This window comes from Siniperca chuatsi, linkage group LG15 (assembly GCF_020085105.1).
Source record: "Siniperca chuatsi isolate FFG_IHB_CAS linkage group LG15, ASM2008510v1, whole genome shotgun sequence".
NCBI classification, from domain to species: domain Eukaryota; kingdom Metazoa; phylum Chordata; class Actinopteri; order Centrarchiformes; family Sinipercidae; genus Siniperca; species Siniperca chuatsi.
The window spans coordinates 24,075,124-24,095,345 of record NC_058056.1 but is presented as its reverse complement, the minus strand read 5'-3'; the positions used below and the strand labels follow the sequence as shown (position 1 = coordinate 24,095,345).

Genomic DNA, 20,222 nt, shown 5'->3' with positions numbered 1-20,222 from the left:
ATTTCAGCAGCATTTGCACTCTGCATCATTGCACTAATTGTCTTACTGTTTACAAATGTTACTGTTGTTATTTTTTGTACTTTGTACTTTATATTTATATAAATATATATAAAGCATTATATTATTATTAAGCACATAGTAGCTTAATGTTTGTCTACCTTGTTGCGCTTGTTGTCCTTGTTCTTAGCCATATTTATATTTCAGTCTATTTCTGTGTATGTACATTGAGAGCAATGAAAAAACGGAGTCAAATTCCTTGTATGTGTACACATACCGGAAGAATTTATTTATTTTTTACGGAAGCGAGTGATCCATCTGTTCAATAGACGATCTTTCGCGTTATTCAGTTCAAATCAAATCTGTCTCGCGCCCGCGCCAGTTTCCGGGTTTTTCTCCTACATTTCCTAGCAACGCTCCTTGGATACGAGCTGGAGGAAGCGCGCCCACTGTGGCGGACTGACAACAATATCAACAACATGGAACCTCCATTGGTAATTTGTATAACTTTAACTTAATTCATGGTGTGAAAATTATGTTATACAACATGTTTGTGTCGTCCTTCGGCACGCTTTCACGTAATTATCACCCAGGGAAATAAAGCTAAAGTTTACCCAACGTTAGCCGTTGTCAGGAGCTAGCTAACTGCTTTGCTAGATTGTTAGCTAATTTATCGGCTGACTAACAAACGGTTTACCCAACGTTAATGTTACTCCTTTTAAACGTAATGTTATTGTTAGACAAAATATTGCGATTCCGGTAGTAACGATAGTAGCATGGATGATTGGCGGCTACTCAGTTGCAAGTTAACGTTAGCAATTTGTTTGCAGATTATACAGAGCGTAATCATGTGTCTGTCACTAAGCTAGCTAATTGTAACCTGTTGCCCTTAGCTAACTTTTTGCTATGCTTGTTAACTAATTGATATGTGGTATATAGGATAATGTAGTTAAACTCCTCATAGAAAAGTAACTTATTCGCAACTGTAACCATTGCCACAAAGGTGGGTCATATTAAATTGACTGCCTTTTAGCAGCATTTCACAACTATTCAAGAGGTCAGGCAGTCATCAATCTTTTTGATGACAAAACTGACAGAGCTCCAAAGAGGCTTGAACTGCAAGCCAGAACAACTACATAATTGTTCACAAACTGCACTGATATATAGAAACAGCAGTTTCAAGCTGAAACTAACAACTAGGGAGAGTGTGATAAATACTGCTAATTCGCATTCAACCTTAAAATGGCTCTGCTGTGCATTAATGTTTTTATTTGTAATTCAGTTATTTCAAGGATAAAGCCCTTTCCCATGAAGTATTAACATGATTTTGTCTGTCATCATATCTAAGCAGTTGAGATTACATTAGTCACGGGAATGCCTAGATAGATAGTAAGGTCAAGTCACTTTTATTTCTATAGCCCAATATCACGAATCACAAATTGCCTCAAGGTGCTTTACAGTCTGTACAGCATACAACACCCTCTATCCTTAGACCCCCGACTCGGATGAGGAATAACTCTTCCAGAACGGACAGACATGAATAACTCTTCCAGAGACCATCCATCCGGATCCAGACATGCAATAGATATCCCAGTTGGTACAGACAGTGGCCAACCTCGTCGCGCAGGCGAACACAGACACAGACAAGGACAGACCAACATAGTAAAATTACAGTATGGACAATCAGGATGACAAAATTATAGATAGATTGTAAACATATATGAAGAACATCTATCTATCTAGATGTAAACACAGAAATAGGTCTGTTATGCAATAATCTACAGTAAAGAGGTCACACAATAGATACAAAGAACATTATGATATGATTGTGAATGAATGAAATACATTTACAAATCCAAGTCAGCAGTCTGTCCTTGTTATGAACCTGAGGTTTCAGTGACCCCCAACACAGAGAAGACTCGTTATATAAAGTGATGGCAGCTGGGAGGAATGACTTCCTGCAGTGTTCCTTGTCACAAAGGAGCTGAATAAACTTCTTGCTGAAGGTGCTCTGCTGTTTGACCAGCAGGTTGTGGAGGGTGTGCGAGACATTTTCCAGGATGAATAACAGTTTTTGCAGCTCTCCACTACCAACTCCAGAGGCTACAGAGTTGTTACCAGAAGTTGTTGTTTTAAGCCTCCAAAGACACTGTTTGATTTTCTGTTTTAGGTTACACAGCAGTGTTAAATGGCACAAGAAGACGGTAACAGTGAGTTTTTTTGTTTGGTGATTTGGTTCACAGAGGGTGGCAGCGTCTCCTCAGGTGCCAGCAGATGAAGATGTGAGTCAGTCTGTTGGACAAACATCCATAAACCAACTGGGAGCTCAAAGTCATAGTCTGGAACAGAGGCAGCCCAGGCTGGAAACAGATGACTGGGAGCTTCAACAGCCGTGGGCTCACTCATTGCAGCCAGGTATGTACATTGAATAAAAATGAATTTCAAGTTCTCTGCTGTTTTTTTTCCTCCATGATGTTGAATAGGACTAGGTGAGTTAGAACAAAATGTGTTACTGGAAATCTGTGTTTTTGACTAAAAATATAAGCTATACATTATGGTATGTATTTGAAATATATTTTTGTCTCATGATTTCATGATATCTGCAGGTATGGAAAATCACATGTCTAGTTGATAATCCATCCCATTGCATCGCTTGATAAAGGGAAGTTGAAGGCAGTGATAGTTTGCATAGATTAAGTTTGTTGGATTTATACTTCAGTTGTAAATTGTAAACCTGTTTACGGTGCCTGTTGATAACATTCAGCATTTTCTGTATCATCAGAGTTTCAGGACAGTAACCTCTCTCCATCCCTTCCCCTGTTGCCTGCCCACTCTGGAGTGGAACACATCTTCACTGAATATTCGTTATTCCAACAAAGTGACAATGAATTCGCCCCTTTAAGGTAAAAAAAAAAAAGAAGGGGGGAAAAAAATCAATTTAAAAGTAATTTATTGGTTCTGTGGACATAGTTTTCTACAACATGTCACTTGAATGTTCAGAAGTTTATCATTTTATTTATTTACTTTTTAAAGGGCATACCCCGACATTTCCATGGCATCAGAGAGGTTTCACTTTCTACACCAGGATCACACCAGTCAGGTCTCTGAGCGTGGCTCACTGTCCCAGCACCCTTTGGCCCAGGCAACCATCCTGTCTGAAGAAGGAACGAGTAGCTGCTGTTCTCTGTCCCAGCACAGTTTGTCACCAGGGGACGCAGGCAAACAAAAGGAAACTGTTCACTCCCCGCTGATTGCCACCACTGACCAACAGGGAGTACCATCCAGAGATGATACAGGTAGCAGAGAGAAGGATTCAGATACCCTAACTGATCCTCCAGACAAGCCTGTAGGAGAGGCTGCTGTAGATGTGACATTCTCTCTGAGTAAGGATATTCCTGCCCAGCATCTTCTGGAGCGCCTTCAGAAAGATATTGGCATGCCAAGCAGCAGAAGTAGTACTGTTTCCTCTGCCTCTGAGATCTCTGTGAAGAATGCTGCATCTTTTGCAGAAGAGTCTAAAATCACTAATGTTTGCAAACCAGGCATTGACCAAAGCATGGTTAGAAGAGAAGGTCCTCCAGGTGAAGCTTGTCTTCCCCACCAGCAGACACAACAACCTGACAGAGATTTATACCCTGACCAATCACGAACATTGTCATCTGAGGTCTGTAACATCACCATGGGGTTCCGCTGCACTCAACCTGATGACAGTAGTCAAGTGTTACATAGAGAGCTGCTGTCTGAAGTAGAGAGGTGCAGCAGCTGTGAATCTGAATCTAAAAACCAACAGCGGAAAAGTCCTACACCACCTGGGCAATCTCTCACACCATATCCCAAAGAGATGTCCAAAGGCAAGCCAAGTGTGACCAGAACAAATCTTGTGCCATGGACAGGGCCATTTTCAGCAGGTGTCGAATGGGGTAACAGAGAGCAGGACCTCTGGTCCTCAGGGAACCAAACAGGGATTGATGGGTCCTACCTGGGTTTCCTTCCACGGTCTCAGTCCACTCCAGGGGTTTTTAAGGCCCCACCAAAATCCAGCATCAAGGCTAAATTAGGGCAACTTTCTGCCATAGAATCCAATAAAGAGAGCTCCTATCAGACAAACACAGGGGTCTCTCCACAGCCAGCTGTTCCTGTGGCTGATACCTATAGCCCAGACACAGCAAATCAGTGCCAAGAGGAAGCTACCTCTGCAAAAGTCCAGTCTCTCCCAAGTCTCAACTATATGCAGAAAGTAGACGCTTGGAGGACAAACCAGAGTTCAGGCAAGACGTCACTATTTGATAGCTTGGCACTGCAAGGATTTTCTGGCATCTCTCCTAAAAAGAAAGCTTACGATGCAGTATCTGACTCCCTGAATCGCATCCTGAGTCAGCAGGTGAGGAGTTTACAACAGCCTCCTGTTTCAAGTGCTGCCAATCAGAATATTACACAGAGCTCCTTAATGGCTCCCTCTGCGGCCTCTTCTTCAAGAAGAGGGGAGGCGGTGGGCAGTGCTCCCAGTGACAAAGATAACACTCGGTCTGCAACAAGACCCTCTGCCTCACCCTTTGGTAGGTCACAGTCCCACTCCTCTCTTAGCACGGTTGTCATGTCTATACAGAAAGATCAGCAAACAGAGACGCGTGCAGAAAAAGAGATAAGTCAGACTCAGGATGATGGCCATCATCAGCCAAGCGCCACAGTTAAACCCTTACCTCTTGTGAGCCTTGGTCAGTTCAGTGATGTGTCACTTGATCGAGATTTGACACTCTCAAGTTCCCAAGATAGTTATAACAGCGGAATTAAATTAGGAACTTCCATTGGAGCTTCTTCTGTTGTCAGCCTAGAAGTCGATAACTATGCCCCGTACTGGACTTCAAAACTATCAACACCACCACCTCTGCCCAGGCCTCAAGAGCTCAACATTGAAGAACGAATTCCGGTAATTGAAAATCATATATAGACAAGCATAGCATTTCTTTAGAATATTATTATTTATATTATTATTAATTTGTATGTATAATTATTAATACAAAGATTTAGCAGTTAATTTTATTCAGCATGCACTTTGTAGTAGGAAAAAAAATACTATATACATGTAGCGTTGTATTTCTGATTTGGATATGTTCTGTATTTGTTTTTCTTGCAGTTGTATCTCCATAACCTGGGTATTGACCAGTCCCCCTCAACAATCTTAACTCCATTTGCACCCAGAGGGCCAATCAGAGAGCCTGAATTCTCTCCCAGTGATCTCTGTACAATTAAAGGATCTATTGGAACCCCAACCAAGAGCACCCAACCCTCTGAAGGTACCTTTTTAAAACTGACAGTCTAAACAAAAAATATAACTGATACTTGAAGAGTAGAATTTTCATTCGGCCATTAAAAATCTGTTCTGAACCTATTTAAACCAACATATTATGTTTTAACCATCCAGGCCAAACCCAAGTTGGGTCAGTTGGGCTGAGAATCAAAGATGGAGGAAAGTATCTAAAGGCTAAATGTCATTCCCTGTAGGTCATCATACAGACATACAGAAGGTACAAAAAGTTATAGCATATTGTACGCCAAGGGTAAAGCCAAGTTTTATCTACTGTTCTTTGAAGAGGAATACAAGTAAAACAAATACATTGTTTCAATGTCGACCACAATGTAGGCTTTTTAAAAACATTTATTACAAATTAAATATTCTCCACTTAAAAGACGAATTGATAATTTTTTATCAACTGCTAAATTTACTGCCCATAATGAACCAATGTGGTTCTCTCATTGTATTTTCAGGTGGCAGTCCCCATAAAGGAGAGTTTTCCAGGTCCAGCATTCTGTCAGTGGACTCCAGTATATCCATACCATTAAGCCTGGACAGTCTTTGTCCAGCTGTATCCATCCCAGAGAGGCCCAGGCGGGCTTCTCCTTCATCAGATGCAGAAGCTATCCAGGGTGAACGCAGACTGACACCCTCCTCCCAGCCTGATGAAGACTCTTATCCTTCCACACTGCAGACTACCAGCAGCCAGAATACAATCCAACAAGAGGACAGGCTTGACTCTGACCTCTCATTAGCTACCAAGGCTAGGTGTGGGAATAGAGACTTGGAGTCACCCTTGCAAATGAGCCGTAGTATGGAGCAAAACGCAGAAGCTTCTTTTGTTAGCTCCAAGGTCTTGTTGGAGATCCGTAAACTACTCTCTCAGGCGAAGAATGTGGTATCTGCTGGGTCTTCCGTGGCTTCCTCAGCTTCCCCTGCAGCGCCCCGTCTTCTCTCTGATGATGACTTATTCCTCTCACTGAGGAAGAAAACCAGCCGACTCCAGGACTCCACATTCTCCTCCTACTCCGCTACTGGAGATCCCAGAACTCGATCCTCCCTGATGTGGGCCAGGTCCTCGTCCGACTCCATGCTGACCTCAGAGAAACTGAGAGAAAGCTCTGTTGGTCGAGAGAGTATGACTTCATCAGGGCAACCGAATTATCCATCCACTCAAGCTCTTATTACTGCACCGGCCACAGGTGCATACAGAAGACCACAAGATAGCACTGTTAGTAGAGGTGCAGGGTCGCCCCTTGTTCTCTCCCAATCAGCCCGGCGGGCAGAGCCTGAGGGCTGCAGTGCTGCTCCCCCTGACAATACAGTCCCAGCACAGCCACCAGTCATCAAGCCTTTACTAGCTTTGAGTATACAACAGCTCACCACTACTCCTACAGACATGGCGGGTGTCACAGAGGAGGAAAAACAGACTACTCTGGAAGGTCCTGTACAGAGTAGCTCCTCCTCACCCATCCTCGAGGACAGTGATCAGGGAGTGATGAGTGATGGGAGCAGTGAGAGCTCGCTAGCAGGCAGAGTGGCCAAGTTACTGCAGAGTGAATCTCCAGCCACCATGGTGTCCAGTACACCCAGCATCACTGATCAAGAGGAGAGCAAAGCCAGAGGTAAGAGATGTTGAGATGTTAAAATGATACACCCTAATCTCGAGTGATAAGTTTTCATGGTGAAATAAGATTAAAATAAACTTTTCTAAGTACTCCTGCAGCCTAATTATCTTCCTTGTGGTCTATCCTTGTGCTTAGACAGTTCCAAACAGTCATGTTTTCCCCAAAATAGATAGATAGATACAGAGTCTCTCATTCACTGGCTATGTATATTGATGTACAGTGAAATAAACTATCATTTGTACAAGCATAAAATTTTCAATGTTGCAGAGTGGATCAAGCTGAAGATATCAGGACAGCAGTGTGAGCCCCTGGAGTTGGACAAAGAAGACAGAAAGCGGATTGAAGAGATCAAGAGAGAGTTGCTGTTAAAAAACCCTATAAAGGTAAACTACTGAGAAGCTCTTTAACATTACACTTCACTAGCAATCATAATTCTAAAAGCTTCATTTGTAGCAATTTACTTAATTTACAGTACTATATGAATTTAGTAAATTTAACAATAACAATAACAAATGTATGTTTTGTCACACATTTCCCTTTTTTTAATCATCTAAATATTGTTTAAAAAATTTATTTATTTATTTATTTTTGTCATTTGATATCTACCTCCAATCTCTGGACAGTACAGATATTAAGGTAACTTGTGTGTTGCAGGCATGGTGTGTCAACAGATGCATGTTAGATTTTTGGAAAAATTTAATTGAAATTGTTCCCAGTTATGGTTCTAGCGCAATTTTGCAATGCAAAAAGTTTGACTTTCGATCTTTTTGTGGTGGATGAATTAATACACAGGATAACATAAATTAGGATCTTGCCTAGTCCCACTGTTTGACACCAACGTTTTTTGTTTCTCCTTTCAGAGTCAGGGGAGCACAGATACAGAGAGCAGTGTAGCATCTAGTGTTAGAGTCCCAATGGGGCAGGATCTGCCTCAGCAAGTGGAGACATTCACTGCCCTCGGTGATGCTAACAACCAGCCATCCCAGCCACTGCAGGGCCTCAGCACAGATCTCTCTAACTCTAGCGTGCCGCTTCAAAACCCTCTTCGCCCAGATCTAGAGGCTCGGGTACGTGAGATCGCTGCCAGAGAAGGGGTAATCCTCCCTAGGACAAACCCTCTGGCCCTCACATCTATCACCATCGCCACCTGCAAGCGCTCCACCTCCCCCTCTCCCTCATTGTCGCCTGCACCTCCCATCAGTCCAGCACCAGAGCCGCTCCACCTGACCGAGCTCTCCACAGGAGCAGTTGAACACCCTAAAACTAATGGGCAGCTTCCCCCTACCATGGATAAAGAAGATGAGACAGCCAGGGAGCCAGCATCAGTGTTTGAGCAAAGCAGTAGTCTCTTTAACAGAAACCAAAACCTGACTTCTCAGTCAGCACCAGGGAATCAGAAGAGGCAAGACGCTTTAGGAGGCCACTTTGAAGAACCTCCCACACCCTCTCAGGCTTTGGGTAGGGAGGATGTGAATGCTCAAGACGACAACATGCAGTCTTTCAGGCGAGATGAGTTATCCGTCCAGGACAGCTCTGTTTCTGGTGTTGGTCATAAAGCTGAACAGGCCACAGGGTCATCCACCCCTGAATCTCCAGCCAGGACAGGTCACGTGTCACATGTCCATCTCACTCTGTCCCCCAAAGCCACTGATCACAGCTTGGTCGCTGCTGTCCACTCCAGTCATGCTGATGCTGTTGTGGGGCTGCCACGTAAAGAATTTGTCCCCCTCAGACATTCCTCTTCTGCTGCCAGCAGTCTGGACGAAGGTGTCGGTTTGTCCAGTCCACCAGAGTGGTACGACACCAGAGAGCCAATAAGACAGCAGAGGCCTGAAAGAGCCGACACCTCCACCCTGTTCAAAACCACTGTGCCTCAGCGTAGGATGACCTCAACATCCCCACAGTCCTTTACACCATGTCACAGAGTTGTGGTGTCACCAAGACCCTTAACCACTGAAACACCAGGTAGGCTTGTTATGAAATGTAATTATGTAATATAATTATAACTAAGTATATAATACTTAAGAGTTAAGACTTAACTCTTGTTTTTATTTCTGTAGCAGGACCGTTTTATAGTACAGTTTAACTGAAAAAGAAAACCCAACCCTTCACTATACTTTTTATCACACTAGAAGTGTTCTGTTCTAGAGGATGGATGAGAACATACTGTGTAAGTTTTATTTGTGTTTTAATAACTTTTGCTTCCATGAGATGGTGAGATTAGTAGGCTAAAACACAAAGACCAAGCAAAAACAGAATTTGCTGTTCCACTGTGAAACATCTTTTGACTCAGACTACATTTTCTGATGCTGCAACATCAGATCCTAAGAAATTAATGAACCATCTACATGGCTTTATTCTAAATGATCTTTGGTAGGTAAAGATGATTTGTATGTTCTTTCTCACCTTTCCTCTTACAGCAGTGCCTGTTCTGTTGCCTTATAAACCCCGTGGCAGTGAGGAGCTCTTCTACATCCCTCAAACAGAACCTGACTTCTCCTCTACAAACCCTTCTGACACCACCATAGAGAGCTCCCACACAGGTACATTCGTCTCAAATATAATTTTATTGAGCAACTTGGATCACATTCAACATTGGGTGCACTCCACGATTTCCACGCCATCACAATTTGCAGGGATGGCCGAGTCGAGACCCTGAGTCAACATTTTGTCAGACAAATCACTGCACTTTTTATTTTAAGCAAAAAAGCAGTGACAGTGTGGAAATCTGATGTTTTCAAATCACAGGCGTTAAATTAAAATGTGGGTCTTACAGGTAAAACCTGAGACTAATGTAGACTCGTATAGGAGTGTGGGGCAGCTACTCTGCGCTGAACTGACCGTAACTCGGCACGGGAGTAAATAATATATTTCTCATATTTTGTAGGTAAGGTGCATTGAAGAAATCAGTAATAATCAGTAATATTTAGTGTTTAAAATGATAAAAAGAAATTGGTGTAAAAAAAATCTATAGATAAGAAAAAGCATGAACCCATGAAGACAAATTGGTCTTGGAAAATAACTGGACTCAAACATAGCAAATAGTGTAAAGAAAAAAATAAAAGTTAAAAGAATTGAATTGTCAGTTAAATCTGAGATGAATGAGGAGGTTCTGCTCTCAGTTCCCCTGTGCCTGTATGGGTAGCAGCTGGTCTATTGTAACGTACACCAGGCAGTGCATTAATTATTCATGTTCAGGGGCTGAGTGAGACAAAGGCAGAGCTAGGGCCCCAGCAGAGACAGAGCGGTGACTATACACTCCATCTTTGAATATCTTCTGTTCATTACTGGTTAAAAATTAAGGATTTGGGACTTTTGAATTCTGACCAGGCTCAGACGACGCTGTGCCCCCACGCTTCAGCATTGAGGTCCTCGGGCACCAAGACCCGGGGTTGGACCGTGGAGTCACCATCAAACACACAGAGGGCATCTACAGCAAGAGGTTGAAAACAGCCACCTTCAAAATGCACAAGCCTGGACACAGAGGTGAGTTGAACATACACACAAACAGTATGCATACTCACTGTAATTACTTTCTTAATTTCTTCGGTTGTGACATCAAATGTTAGGAAGCAAGCGTCATCTGTCCATAAATTGCAACATAAAAAAATCATTGGTTCGTTGGAACATAATGTCATTCTGGTTAAATTAAATCCATATAATAGAAACATGTTTGGCAATGCAGAAAAAATAAAACTCTTTTGGGAAGAGGTAAGAAATACAGTGGAGAAAATTATTTCTAAAAGCTTTCCAATGGATCCTAAGTTGTTTTTTTTTTTTTTTTTGTGTGTGTGTGTGTGTGTTGTTTTTTTAGTATTTGGGTTCTATCCAGAAGAACACAATTTAGTGGTAGACTTTTGTTTTCTTCATGCCAAAAAAGACCTAGTAAACAATGGGTTTGGCAAATGGTTTTATTTACGTATATTAAAAGAAAAACAGGATGAGTTTGAAAAGGTTTGGGGACCATTTATTGCTTTTGTGAAGTGTATGGAGGAGGAATGAATGCTCCTTGGTGTAAACCTTGCAGCATGAGATCTCAAGACAGTAACTGAACTTAATTAAAGACATATTATTTGAGAATTTTATTTTCAATTTAGAAATGGTTTATTTCGGGTTGTATGAAAATGAGTCTGCAAAGCAACTTGGCGTTGTTTTTTGTTTTTTTAAATCCCTTAATATGTGCTTTTGTTTACACAGCTTTGCTTAGTTTTTCTGTATGTTTGTGTGTACATGAGGCAATGAATAATAAATATATTGTTTTTAAATTCAATCTTAACACCTGTTATTGCTCTCTCCTCATGGGTGTCTCTGTATCAGCAGATGGAACCTCACAAACAAGTGTGACTCGAGCTCCAAAGCAGTCTTCTCATGTATCCGTTGCCTTTACCAGAATGCCTTTATCGAGCAACCGAGAAGCCTCCAAGAGAGACCAGGGGACCAGCCCAGTGCGGTTCCTCAATTATGATCAACCAAAGCCAAGCTGTGAGAGATTTCAGCCAGTTCATGTGGACATGGACTACAACAACGTGAGCCATCGGCTTGACCAAAGCTCTGTCTCTCAGGCAGGAGGGGAGCGAGACCAGGAGAGGAGGGACTCTGACCTCCCTCTCCCAGCTGCCCAGCAGAGCAACAGCACTCTGGGCCAGCTGTGGCAGAGTTTCTGTGATCGGTGGAGCCTGGAGGAGTCCCGACCGACGAGTGACAGAGAGGCATCGCTGCTGAAGCGGCTAGAGCGGCTGTCCCGTCTTATTCACAGTACAAGGGCTACTAACATGTCAGAACTACAAGAGGAGGCATATTGTCATCCAGAAGAAAAGCCAAGGGGGAGGGGAGAAGATACTACAGGAAAAGAAAGACAGAAGCATATTGGAGAGGTGAACAGGAGCGTAGGAGGTGAGGCCAGAGAAAAGGAGTGGAAAGTCAGAGGAGGCAGAAAGGTTCAAGGTGAACCTCCCATCCCTCATCAGGGCTGGAGACAAAGACTTCAGGTAGAGGAAACTTCTCAGCCTGCAGATGAGGACAGCCGTGACTCCTTCGCCTCCAGCTTCTCGCACGACTCCCAGAGTCAGCACCTCTGTCCTACAGACAGAGACGAGTCAGAGACCATGTCTACCATGTCCGGCTCAATGTCCACTGTCGACACGGCACGGCTAATCCGAGCCTTCGGTGCCCACAGAGTCCAGTACCTGAAGACGAGCTCCAGCCTCAGTAAACTGTACAGCACCATCAACAAGCAGAAAGACGAGAGGGAACAGAGGAGAGGAAGAAACAAAGAGCCGCCTCACATCATCGCACTGTCGGAGACCACCAGCACTGACGAATCCACAGTAAGTATATCTGCATAGTATTGCCCTCATTCTTAAGTAAAGCTAATAACAGTACATAAATATGATTATCCTCATACATCTAAGTGCAATAAATGTAGCTCTTTCTGGCTTTCACCACCCTTCAAAGCTTGAGGATTTGAGAAAAATAAAATGAAGCTTCATAGTTAAAACTTTAAAGAAGATGGAGAGCCTTGGAAATCCTTTTTACTTAAAATATAGCACCAGAATTTATCAGTACACCTTTCTCTGTGCATGCATCAACACTATTTGACAAAAAAACTTGTGATTTTACCAGATTTTCTTGACTTACAAGATTAGTCAAAAAAATTTAGTCTTTGTGTTTTTACCAGTATGACATCTTGATCCAAAATGTGCCAGTTTTGAGCTGCTAAATTCCACCAAAGAGGAACTTGAAGATCATTTAAAAAGTCTTTGAATTTCATGTCTGACTGTGGCATGAATGAATAAATCCACAAAAATCTATGTAGGTTGCAGAGGTGTATCAGCACCTAAACAGGCCTTTTTCACAGCAGACATTTTGACGTGTCATAGTAGGGAAAGCACATGTGTTACTAATAACGTTAACGTTGGCTCTGCTATATTCAAGTGTCCCAGTAAACCCTAACAGTGTGACAGTGAACCAGGATAAACAATTTCAGGACCCTGAAACTGATGCAGCTAAATGGAATTCAGCCAGTATTCATTTATTTATTTTGTGGTTTTTTTCTACTGTGACATGACAAAGTGACACTCAAATATAGTTATAATTACAAGTATTGAACAGCTCCACATTTTTGATGTCATTGCACTGGTCTTCAGGTTGCTGCTGATTCTGCATCATCAACCAGCACTTACACCCTCCCATCACATCACGGTTGCTACAGGACTCTGGCAGCCAAGAAGGCTGTTAAACTGGTCAGCAAAGGCATCCAGGCAGGTCAGTCCAGCAAAGGAGGTCACTCAGATTAAGTATTTGCAGTAATTTGGTACATTTCTCACGTTTTGGTAAGGTCTTTTGTGGTGGAAAACCTTTACCAAGAAAGACCTATCCCACAGTGCAAAATATTTCCTAAACTGTCTACATGATGAATCACTGAGTTACTGTTGTTTCCTCAGTCAACAATAGAGAGTATCAATACAGAAAACAAATTTGTGTGAAAATGTCCACATTATTATTGTATTGGCCTGAATATAAGATGGCCTTACACTTTGCCAACACCTGATTTTTGAAAAAGTATCTGAAGATACAAAACACTCTCAGACTATTCCTGTTAAGAAAATATCCCGTTGTCATCCTTGAAGCTCTTTCTCTTGTAAAAGTGGAACTTTTATACTACCAAACATCACATTTGTGTAGCTTGTTCAGGCATGTTTTAGGTGCAACTACTTCTTCATTCTGTTCATCATTTTCATACTCGCACTCTTGATGTTCTGACACCGGTAATTCTTGGCAGCCTGTTTTGTGCTCCAGTCTGTTTCTGCAGTAAAGACATCAGGAGCCACTTTCCACTCGTTTCGCTTTTTAGGAATTTATTTACTTCGAAACACATTACACAAGCCGTCAGACACCCCCTTATGTTAAACTAAGCTAAATGAATAAATTAACACTAAAAGACACACGATAAACTGACTTGAAGAAACTCATTAGCCTAACAACATTAAGGCTGCAAACAAGCCATAATGCAACTCTGTAGAAGCTGCTACTCTGCTGTTGTGTATACGTGATGTGTCTAGTCCTCCAATATAAGACGACCCCAACTTTTTCAAACAATTTCCAGCAAAAAATCTTATATAATAATGTACTTGAATTATTATTGGAGTTAATTTGTGTTCTACATTTGCTACAAATTTAAAACAGTGAGCATTGATGAGAAACTTTTATCAGGGGTTACAGTTAGCTTTATTCAGATTTCACTTTGTGAAATATGTTCAACTATGTCACTATTCCTCATGAACAGATTGTAAACTGACTTTTTATTTGCAAAAAACAATAGTTTGTTGTTGCTCTAGAGTAACTAGTCTCTTTTTTAGCTAAGATGGAAGAATGAGGCAATTTATTTATTTATTTATTTATTTGTAGGGGCAGTGCACATTAATCAACAATGACATTTTAACAACATCAATGTAAATTTGCCGGGGTTAGCTCAACAGTGAACCCAAAATCCCAACACAACTAATAACTGACAAATGGATAAAAACATACATAATAAAGTTGCAATGAAAGTAATCCTCTAAAAAAAAATTATTCACATTGTTGTTTTCTTTTTCCTCAGGTGACCTAGAGCTTGTCAGTGACGGGACTCTACGCCACACCAGAGATGTTGGAACCACATTCCCGTCGCCTGGTGAAGCCAGAACTTCCAGGCAGATCTCGTCTTCCTCATCCAGTTTAGAGAGAGGAAGAGGAGGGCGGAGGAGCTCCTCTAAGACTCAGGGGTTACAAAAACAGAGAAAAAGCAAGAAAAGCCCATCAAAGACCTACCCTGAAGGTACGTCAGACTACAAATGAGGTGTCTGGCATAAAACAATATACTGTATACATACATGCAAAAATATAACAATAAGAGCACAGAGTAAAACTGAATCCTTGTATTGATTTGGCTGGTTTGAATTTCCCTGGTCCTTTCCAGGTGTTTCATGGTTCATCTCTGCTGACGATCTGAGGTCAGAGGCGAGGAAGGAGAATCGGCCAGAGGAAGAGGAGTCGATGTTGAGGCCGAACACTGCCTGGTTTGAGCCGTACAGCAGAATCAGTCCATGGAGACAACCACTCAGACAGAGACAAGTCCATCAAGACAGAAACAAACAGACCAGTTTTATACATCATGCTGAACCTGATTTACATCCAAGAACCAAAGCGATGTCCTCTGGTCTGGCACGTATCTCTCTCCAGGTTGGTTTGTATTTGTCTTTACAAAACATCACTTAACAGGCTGTCGCATAGGACAATTGTTTATTTATAGATTTAAGATGTGAGAGACTCATGTTATGAATTGGCTGTTTGAAGGAAAGTGTTGTTGTTTCCAGGTCTTTTCTTTTTCTTAAGATAAAATGTTGGGTGTCATTCTGACACTCTGATTTGAACGTTACCATAAGACCTTTCAAACACGACAGTAAATGGTGTCCTTATTAAAAAAAAATCTCTTACTAATGTCCCTTTTTTTGTGGTTTAAAAACGTTAATGCTGCAAGGAGGCTCTGGAGATGCGTCGTCCGGAGTTCATCTCTCAGTCCAGGCAGAGGGTGAAGCGCCTGGCTCTGCAGGTGGAGGAGAGGAAGCTACAGGAAGTCCTCAGCAGAGAGAGAGACGAACTCTTTAGCTGGCCTGGAGGACCAGGGAGGCTGCCAAAGCCTGCAGGTACTCAACAACAAACACCAGGAGGGGAAAGTGCAATTGTAACATCAAATCTGCTGGATACTTTAGCTCATGAAGTGTCTATTTTTTTTTGTGTATGGAGCCCCGTAACTGAGGTGTTGCTAATGTTCTGTCTGACAGCTACATACGCAGCCACTACTGTAAAGGGGAATAATGGTTTTAGAAACTATCCATTATTAGTAGTATTTATAGATGTTCTTTTAAAAACTGGACTGATTTTTCTTTTATCTCTTTGTTAAGGCACCGCTCTGCTCAGGAGAGCTGTTCCCAGGAAGGAGATGATACAGAGGTCCAAACAGTAAGCGTTTCATTTACTGTTTTGAATCTAATTTTTAATTGAGGATTCATTATTCTAATGACATTAGTATCAATACTTTAATAACAAAAGTTAAGACAATCTAGGGTGATTGGCTAAAACTTGTTTTGTCAGATTTTCCAATTTGTACCACAAGCATAAAAAAAATCTCAAAACAGGTAAGAAAAATGATATAGTACCATTTGACCAAGGCTGCTTATTTGGACTTGAGACTGGATTTAACATCAATTAGTGTAATAAATGGTTAAAAAAGTAATGTATGATGCAAGATCTTTTTACACTTATTATGACATGGCTACAGTATTCACTTGATATTGTAATAAATGTTTTGGAAACTAATAACATCGTGGCCATTTTCAGCTACAGCAGAGGTATTAAATGTTTAGATATTATGACTGAGAATTCTGATATGACGTTAACAGATGTTGCAGAAAGGACGCAAAAGAAACTATATATAACAATATCAAAGTCCCCCTCCACTCAAATGTTTTTCTTGTTCCTACAGTTGGATGTTTGAGCTTCACTGTGCAGAATGATGTATGTGCAGAGTTTGACACTAGAAGGCTGTTTTCACATTCATCTGCTGAAAGCAGAAAGTTTCTCTGTGCTCATTAAAAATTGATTTTTAAAGGGGTGGAGCGTGATTTGTGACATCACAAATAGTTTGGAAGCCAATCCTGGTCCAATTTGCAACTTATAGTGTGTGATGTAGAAACTTGAAGCTGCCAGTGCACATACACTGAGAATGGACTTTACAGTGAAGAAGACATCTTGTGTCCAGCAGGAAAAAATAGAAATTCCAGAATCTATGAAAATGTTGTTAATTTCTAATGAGCTAGGAGTAGATGCCTTTTTTTTAAGGATTTTAATGTGGAAACAGAAAAAACACAAGACACATTATTGTTCCAAGCAAACTATTTGTGTATATGTTTTAATACATGTCTGGAGGGGATCTTTAAGTTTGGCTTTCGCAAACTTTTTATCTTAACGCCGTCTCTTCTCCAGGATATATGAGAATCTGCCAGAGGTACAGAGGAGGAAGGAGGAGGAAAGAAGAAAAGCAGAGTATCGATCTTACCGGCTGAATGCCCAACTCTACAATAAGGTATAACACAAACAGCTTAATTCACTAAGTCTACAATCTCTGTAATAAGTAAGTTATTTTAAGAGCTGGTTTTATATCAAAGTGGCTGGTAGACATTTCCCTTCTGCTGGTCAAAATGTCTGACTGGAGCTGATTTGAGAACAGTTCAGGAAATGTGCTTCAAAGACAAATTCTATGTATCTGTTTGTATTAATCAAATTAATGAACTGTTTTCTGTTTTTCAGAGAATCACCAGCCGTGTCCTGGGCAGACGAACAGCGTGGCAGTGATCAAAGAGACCAGTGAAACTTTTTACTGTATATAAAATCAGTGATGTGACAAGAATTTTAATAACATTAAGAACAAAACTACCTGACCTAACTAAAAATTAGCTTTTATTTATTTGTGACCAACTTTTTTTTTTAGTTGCTATTTGAAAGATTATGGAGAAAAGTAGAATTCTACTCATTAGATTAAAAACTAATTTTTTACTTTTTCCTACTTACAGACCAGTGGAATGTTTTAATTTGTTAAAACTTGAAAATGTGTTTCAGTGTAAAAAAAAAAAAATAATAAATCAGATTTCTGCAGATTCTTTAACTTTTTGCTAAATTCCATGTTTTGATTCAAGACAGTGAAGGCTGACAAAGATACACTGGCTTTAATGTCTTTATTGATCAGTTATCGGTTGTGCAAGAGAAGGAAGCCACACAAGGGAAAAGGTAAGACAAGTTAGACAAGCTGCAGATTCAGTACATCAGCTGCTCAGTGAGAGAACAGATAAATATAATGAATAAATAAGAAATGTCTGCATTTTCCCTACTACAGTTATGTAGATGCACTATGCCCATTAATTAAATTAATAATAAAATAAAACTTCAAGTTATGACAATACATTGTAAACATAAATAGTGATTAAATTAAAATAATTTAGCATGGATTAATAAACTAAAAGCCTTTTTAAAATCAGCCATGGCAAATGTGGTGAAGAGAAACAAAGATTCTTTGGCAAAGATGTAGTTTTGCTTTTAAATAAGGTTTTAAACAAATCAAAATTAAGGCAGGTGACCGCTTTTAACCACAAGGTTCTCTGCAGGTTTAAGGCTCGGACAAAGTTTACGTCTGAAACAGCAACAGGAATCTCAGCAGAACAAAGGTAATACAGTCGTTTCTGGATTTTTTTTTTTTTTTTTTTGTAAGTCAGTAACTTTACCAATACAACCAACGTGTCATTTATATCACGCATGTAAAAGTAGACGGTAACAACATACTGGAATTTACACCACGAGTGTAATAAATACTAAATAATTTAAACCATATAATGCTTCATCTGTGTTTTTTTTCTTTTTAAATAAACATGAAAAATCTGCGAAAGAATTTTATCTGCGTTTTTACACAGCAAATCCCTTGAGGTTAATCAGCTTTTCTTGTTCTGTGCAGTCCACAAGGTTTTAATCAAACCACAGAGCAAAATCCTCAACACTGTAGTTTGCATGTAACTTCATTGCTGAAATGATTTTGTCATTCGACCATCAGTGAAACGTCTTTGCAGCAATAAAGTTACATCCAAGTAAAGCGACTGCAGGATTTTGTTCTCCTATGGTTTCTCCTGTCACTCAGGACTTGTTATATGTGCAAAAAGTCTCTTTGTTCAAACCACAGTAAAATGCCCACTACTTTAAATGGACAAATCTATTATTTTTTTTTCAGTAGAATTTCAAAATCACAATCCTTCTTTCCCTTTAGACAGTTTAGTTATAAAAATGGAGCACAAAACAGTGACACCTGATTAAAATGCACAACACAGTCATGATCCTTCTTATCCCGTGTAGCATTAACAGTAGCGCCAATGGTGTAACATAGAAACGTGGAGCAACATCCAATGTTATGGCCTAATATAAACCACACTGTGCAGGTTCCAGCCCAGGGCCAAGGAGGAGTTTGATGAATACTCTACGCAACAAAACATTAAGTGAATCTGGGCAGCATGCAGCAGTGCAGTTGCAAGTATCTCTACTTCTTTTCCTGGCCATAAAACAAAATTTAGACATGTAAGTTATGAGTGTGGAGCCATGATCGCCTCACCCAGTCTATAAGTTACTGCATGCAGGGCTGTAGTCAGGAGCACAGCAGTCTCATCCAAGTCACTTTGAAAACCAAGTTGAGTCGAATGCCTGAAAGTTGCAGTTTTTACAGGAGGGAAAAGGAGATATTTGATAGTATCACTCTTTAGTGGTACACCACTAAATAAATATGCTGCTTTTCTGGTCTTAAGTGGATTTTGTGTGTTTAAAATTTTCAGAAATTAACAGTTGTAGTCAGGCCTTCAAGTAATAAATCGTTTTGTTGATAAAATGTTAAACTTTTTTTTTAATTAATAAAACAAATACCATTATAATTGACCAAAGTCTTAAGTGGCATCTTGAGATGTTTTGTTTGACAAACTCAAAGATATTGAGAAGCAACTAAGGCTAGGCAGCGTCAAAACAGGCCCAGACAGACCCAGACCAGACCAATCAAGTCCCACATATCTAAAATCCAAAGTGATCTTGAGATTAGACTCGTCTCAAGCCACCACTCTGTCACAGATCAACTTGCTTTTCAAAGAAGATTAAGATAATTTCCTGCAGGTTGTAATCTCTCCACTAATGATTTGAAATACCTCCTGGTTTGACTTGTTCGGCCCTGTAGTGGAAACCAGGCTACCAAGCTGATGATGGGGGGTGTTGTTGTCTTGGTACAGCAGGCAGGATCGCAGGGCAGGTGAAGTTTTAGGTCCACAGCAGACTGTGAACTCTCTGCAGCTGAAACTGTGACAGGACGAGGCGGTGGACCTGCTCCTGACCGCGGGGACACGGCACCATGACCCGACCCACCAGCACTGCATCGCCCTGCTTCTCCTCCTTCGCCTAAAGACAGAAAAGGGTTCAATATTAGATCTGCAGAGAGATGGTGAAATGTGGTAAGTCCCCTTAGCCACATCTAGTGGCCCGAGACTGATTCCTCCCAGATCTGTTTCACTTCTGCCTCCCCTACTCTGTCCTTTTGAGATGTCTAACTGCTTTCTCAATAAATGGAGAGGAGGTAGAGTACTTTTTATTGAAGCACTACCTACTGGGCAGTGTTTACACAAATAAGTAGCTGGTTTAGACTGCTGGATTTAGAAAAGGGTTGTGTACTTTCTGTTCTGCACAACTAAACA

The 20,222-nt window shown here is 40.9% G+C and overlaps 2 protein-coding genes across 17 annotated transcripts in view; one reads left to right on the top strand and one right to left on the bottom strand.

The window, feature by feature from the left end:
- Positions 1–337: 337 nt before the first annotated feature.
- Positions 338–18,227, top strand: alms1 (ALMS1 centrosome and basal body associated protein). 5 transcript variants are annotated; one of them, XM_044166840.1, is made up of 18 exons: positions 338–491; positions 2,241–2,412; positions 2,780–2,900; positions 3,031–4,924; positions 5,132–5,291; positions 5,764–6,915; positions 7,186–7,301; positions 7,779–8,883; positions 9,339–9,461; positions 10,249–10,404; positions 11,239–12,245; positions 13,065–13,182; positions 14,519–14,734; positions 14,876–15,138; positions 15,437–15,602; positions 15,861–15,918; positions 16,942–17,041; positions 17,266–18,227. In XM_044166840.1, the coding sequence occupies exons 1-18, from the start codon at positions 477–479 to the stop codon at positions 17,308–17,310; spliced, it is 6,987 nt and encodes a 2,328-aa protein (XP_044022775.1). In that variant the 5' UTR covers positions 338–476; the 3' UTR covers positions 17,311–18,227. The 5 variants fall into 5 exon arrangements, with proteins under 5 accessions (XP_044022775.1, XP_044022774.1, XP_044022773.1 ...); XM_044166839.1 differs by having other exon boundaries at positions 11,236–12,245; XM_044166838.1 differs by lacking the exon at positions 338–491 and adding an exon at positions 2,014–2,120 and having other exon boundaries at positions 9,342–9,461; positions 11,236–12,245.
- The window catches only part of dctn1b (dynactin 1b), a 51,523-nt gene continuing 48,974 nt past the window's right edge, over positions 17,674–20,222 (bottom strand). For all 12 annotated transcript variants that reach the window (XM_044166848.1, XM_044166841.1, XM_044166849.1 and 9 more), the window contains one exon: positions 17,674–19,929. In XM_044166848.1, coding sequence (XP_044022783.1) covers positions 19,792–19,929 — 138 coding nt within the window. In that variant the 3' untranslated portion in view covers positions 17,674–19,791. The remainder of the gene's footprint in view (positions 19,930–20,222) is intronic.

Excerpts from the sequence above, each read along its gene's own strand:
- alms1 (XM_044166836.1), top strand. The coding sequence starts at position 2,058 with ATGAATAACAGTTTTTGCAGCTCTCCACTACCAACTCCAGAGGCTACA. Across the intron at positions 8,884-9,338 it reads CTTAACCACTGAAACACCAG|CAGTGCCTGTTCTGTTGCCT; the intron begins GTAGGCTTGTTA and ends TTCCTCTTACAG. Across the intron at positions 15,603-15,860 it reads GAGGCTGCCAAAGCCTGCAG|GCACCGCTCTGCTCAGGAGA; the intron begins GTACTCAACAAC and ends CTCTTTGTTAAG.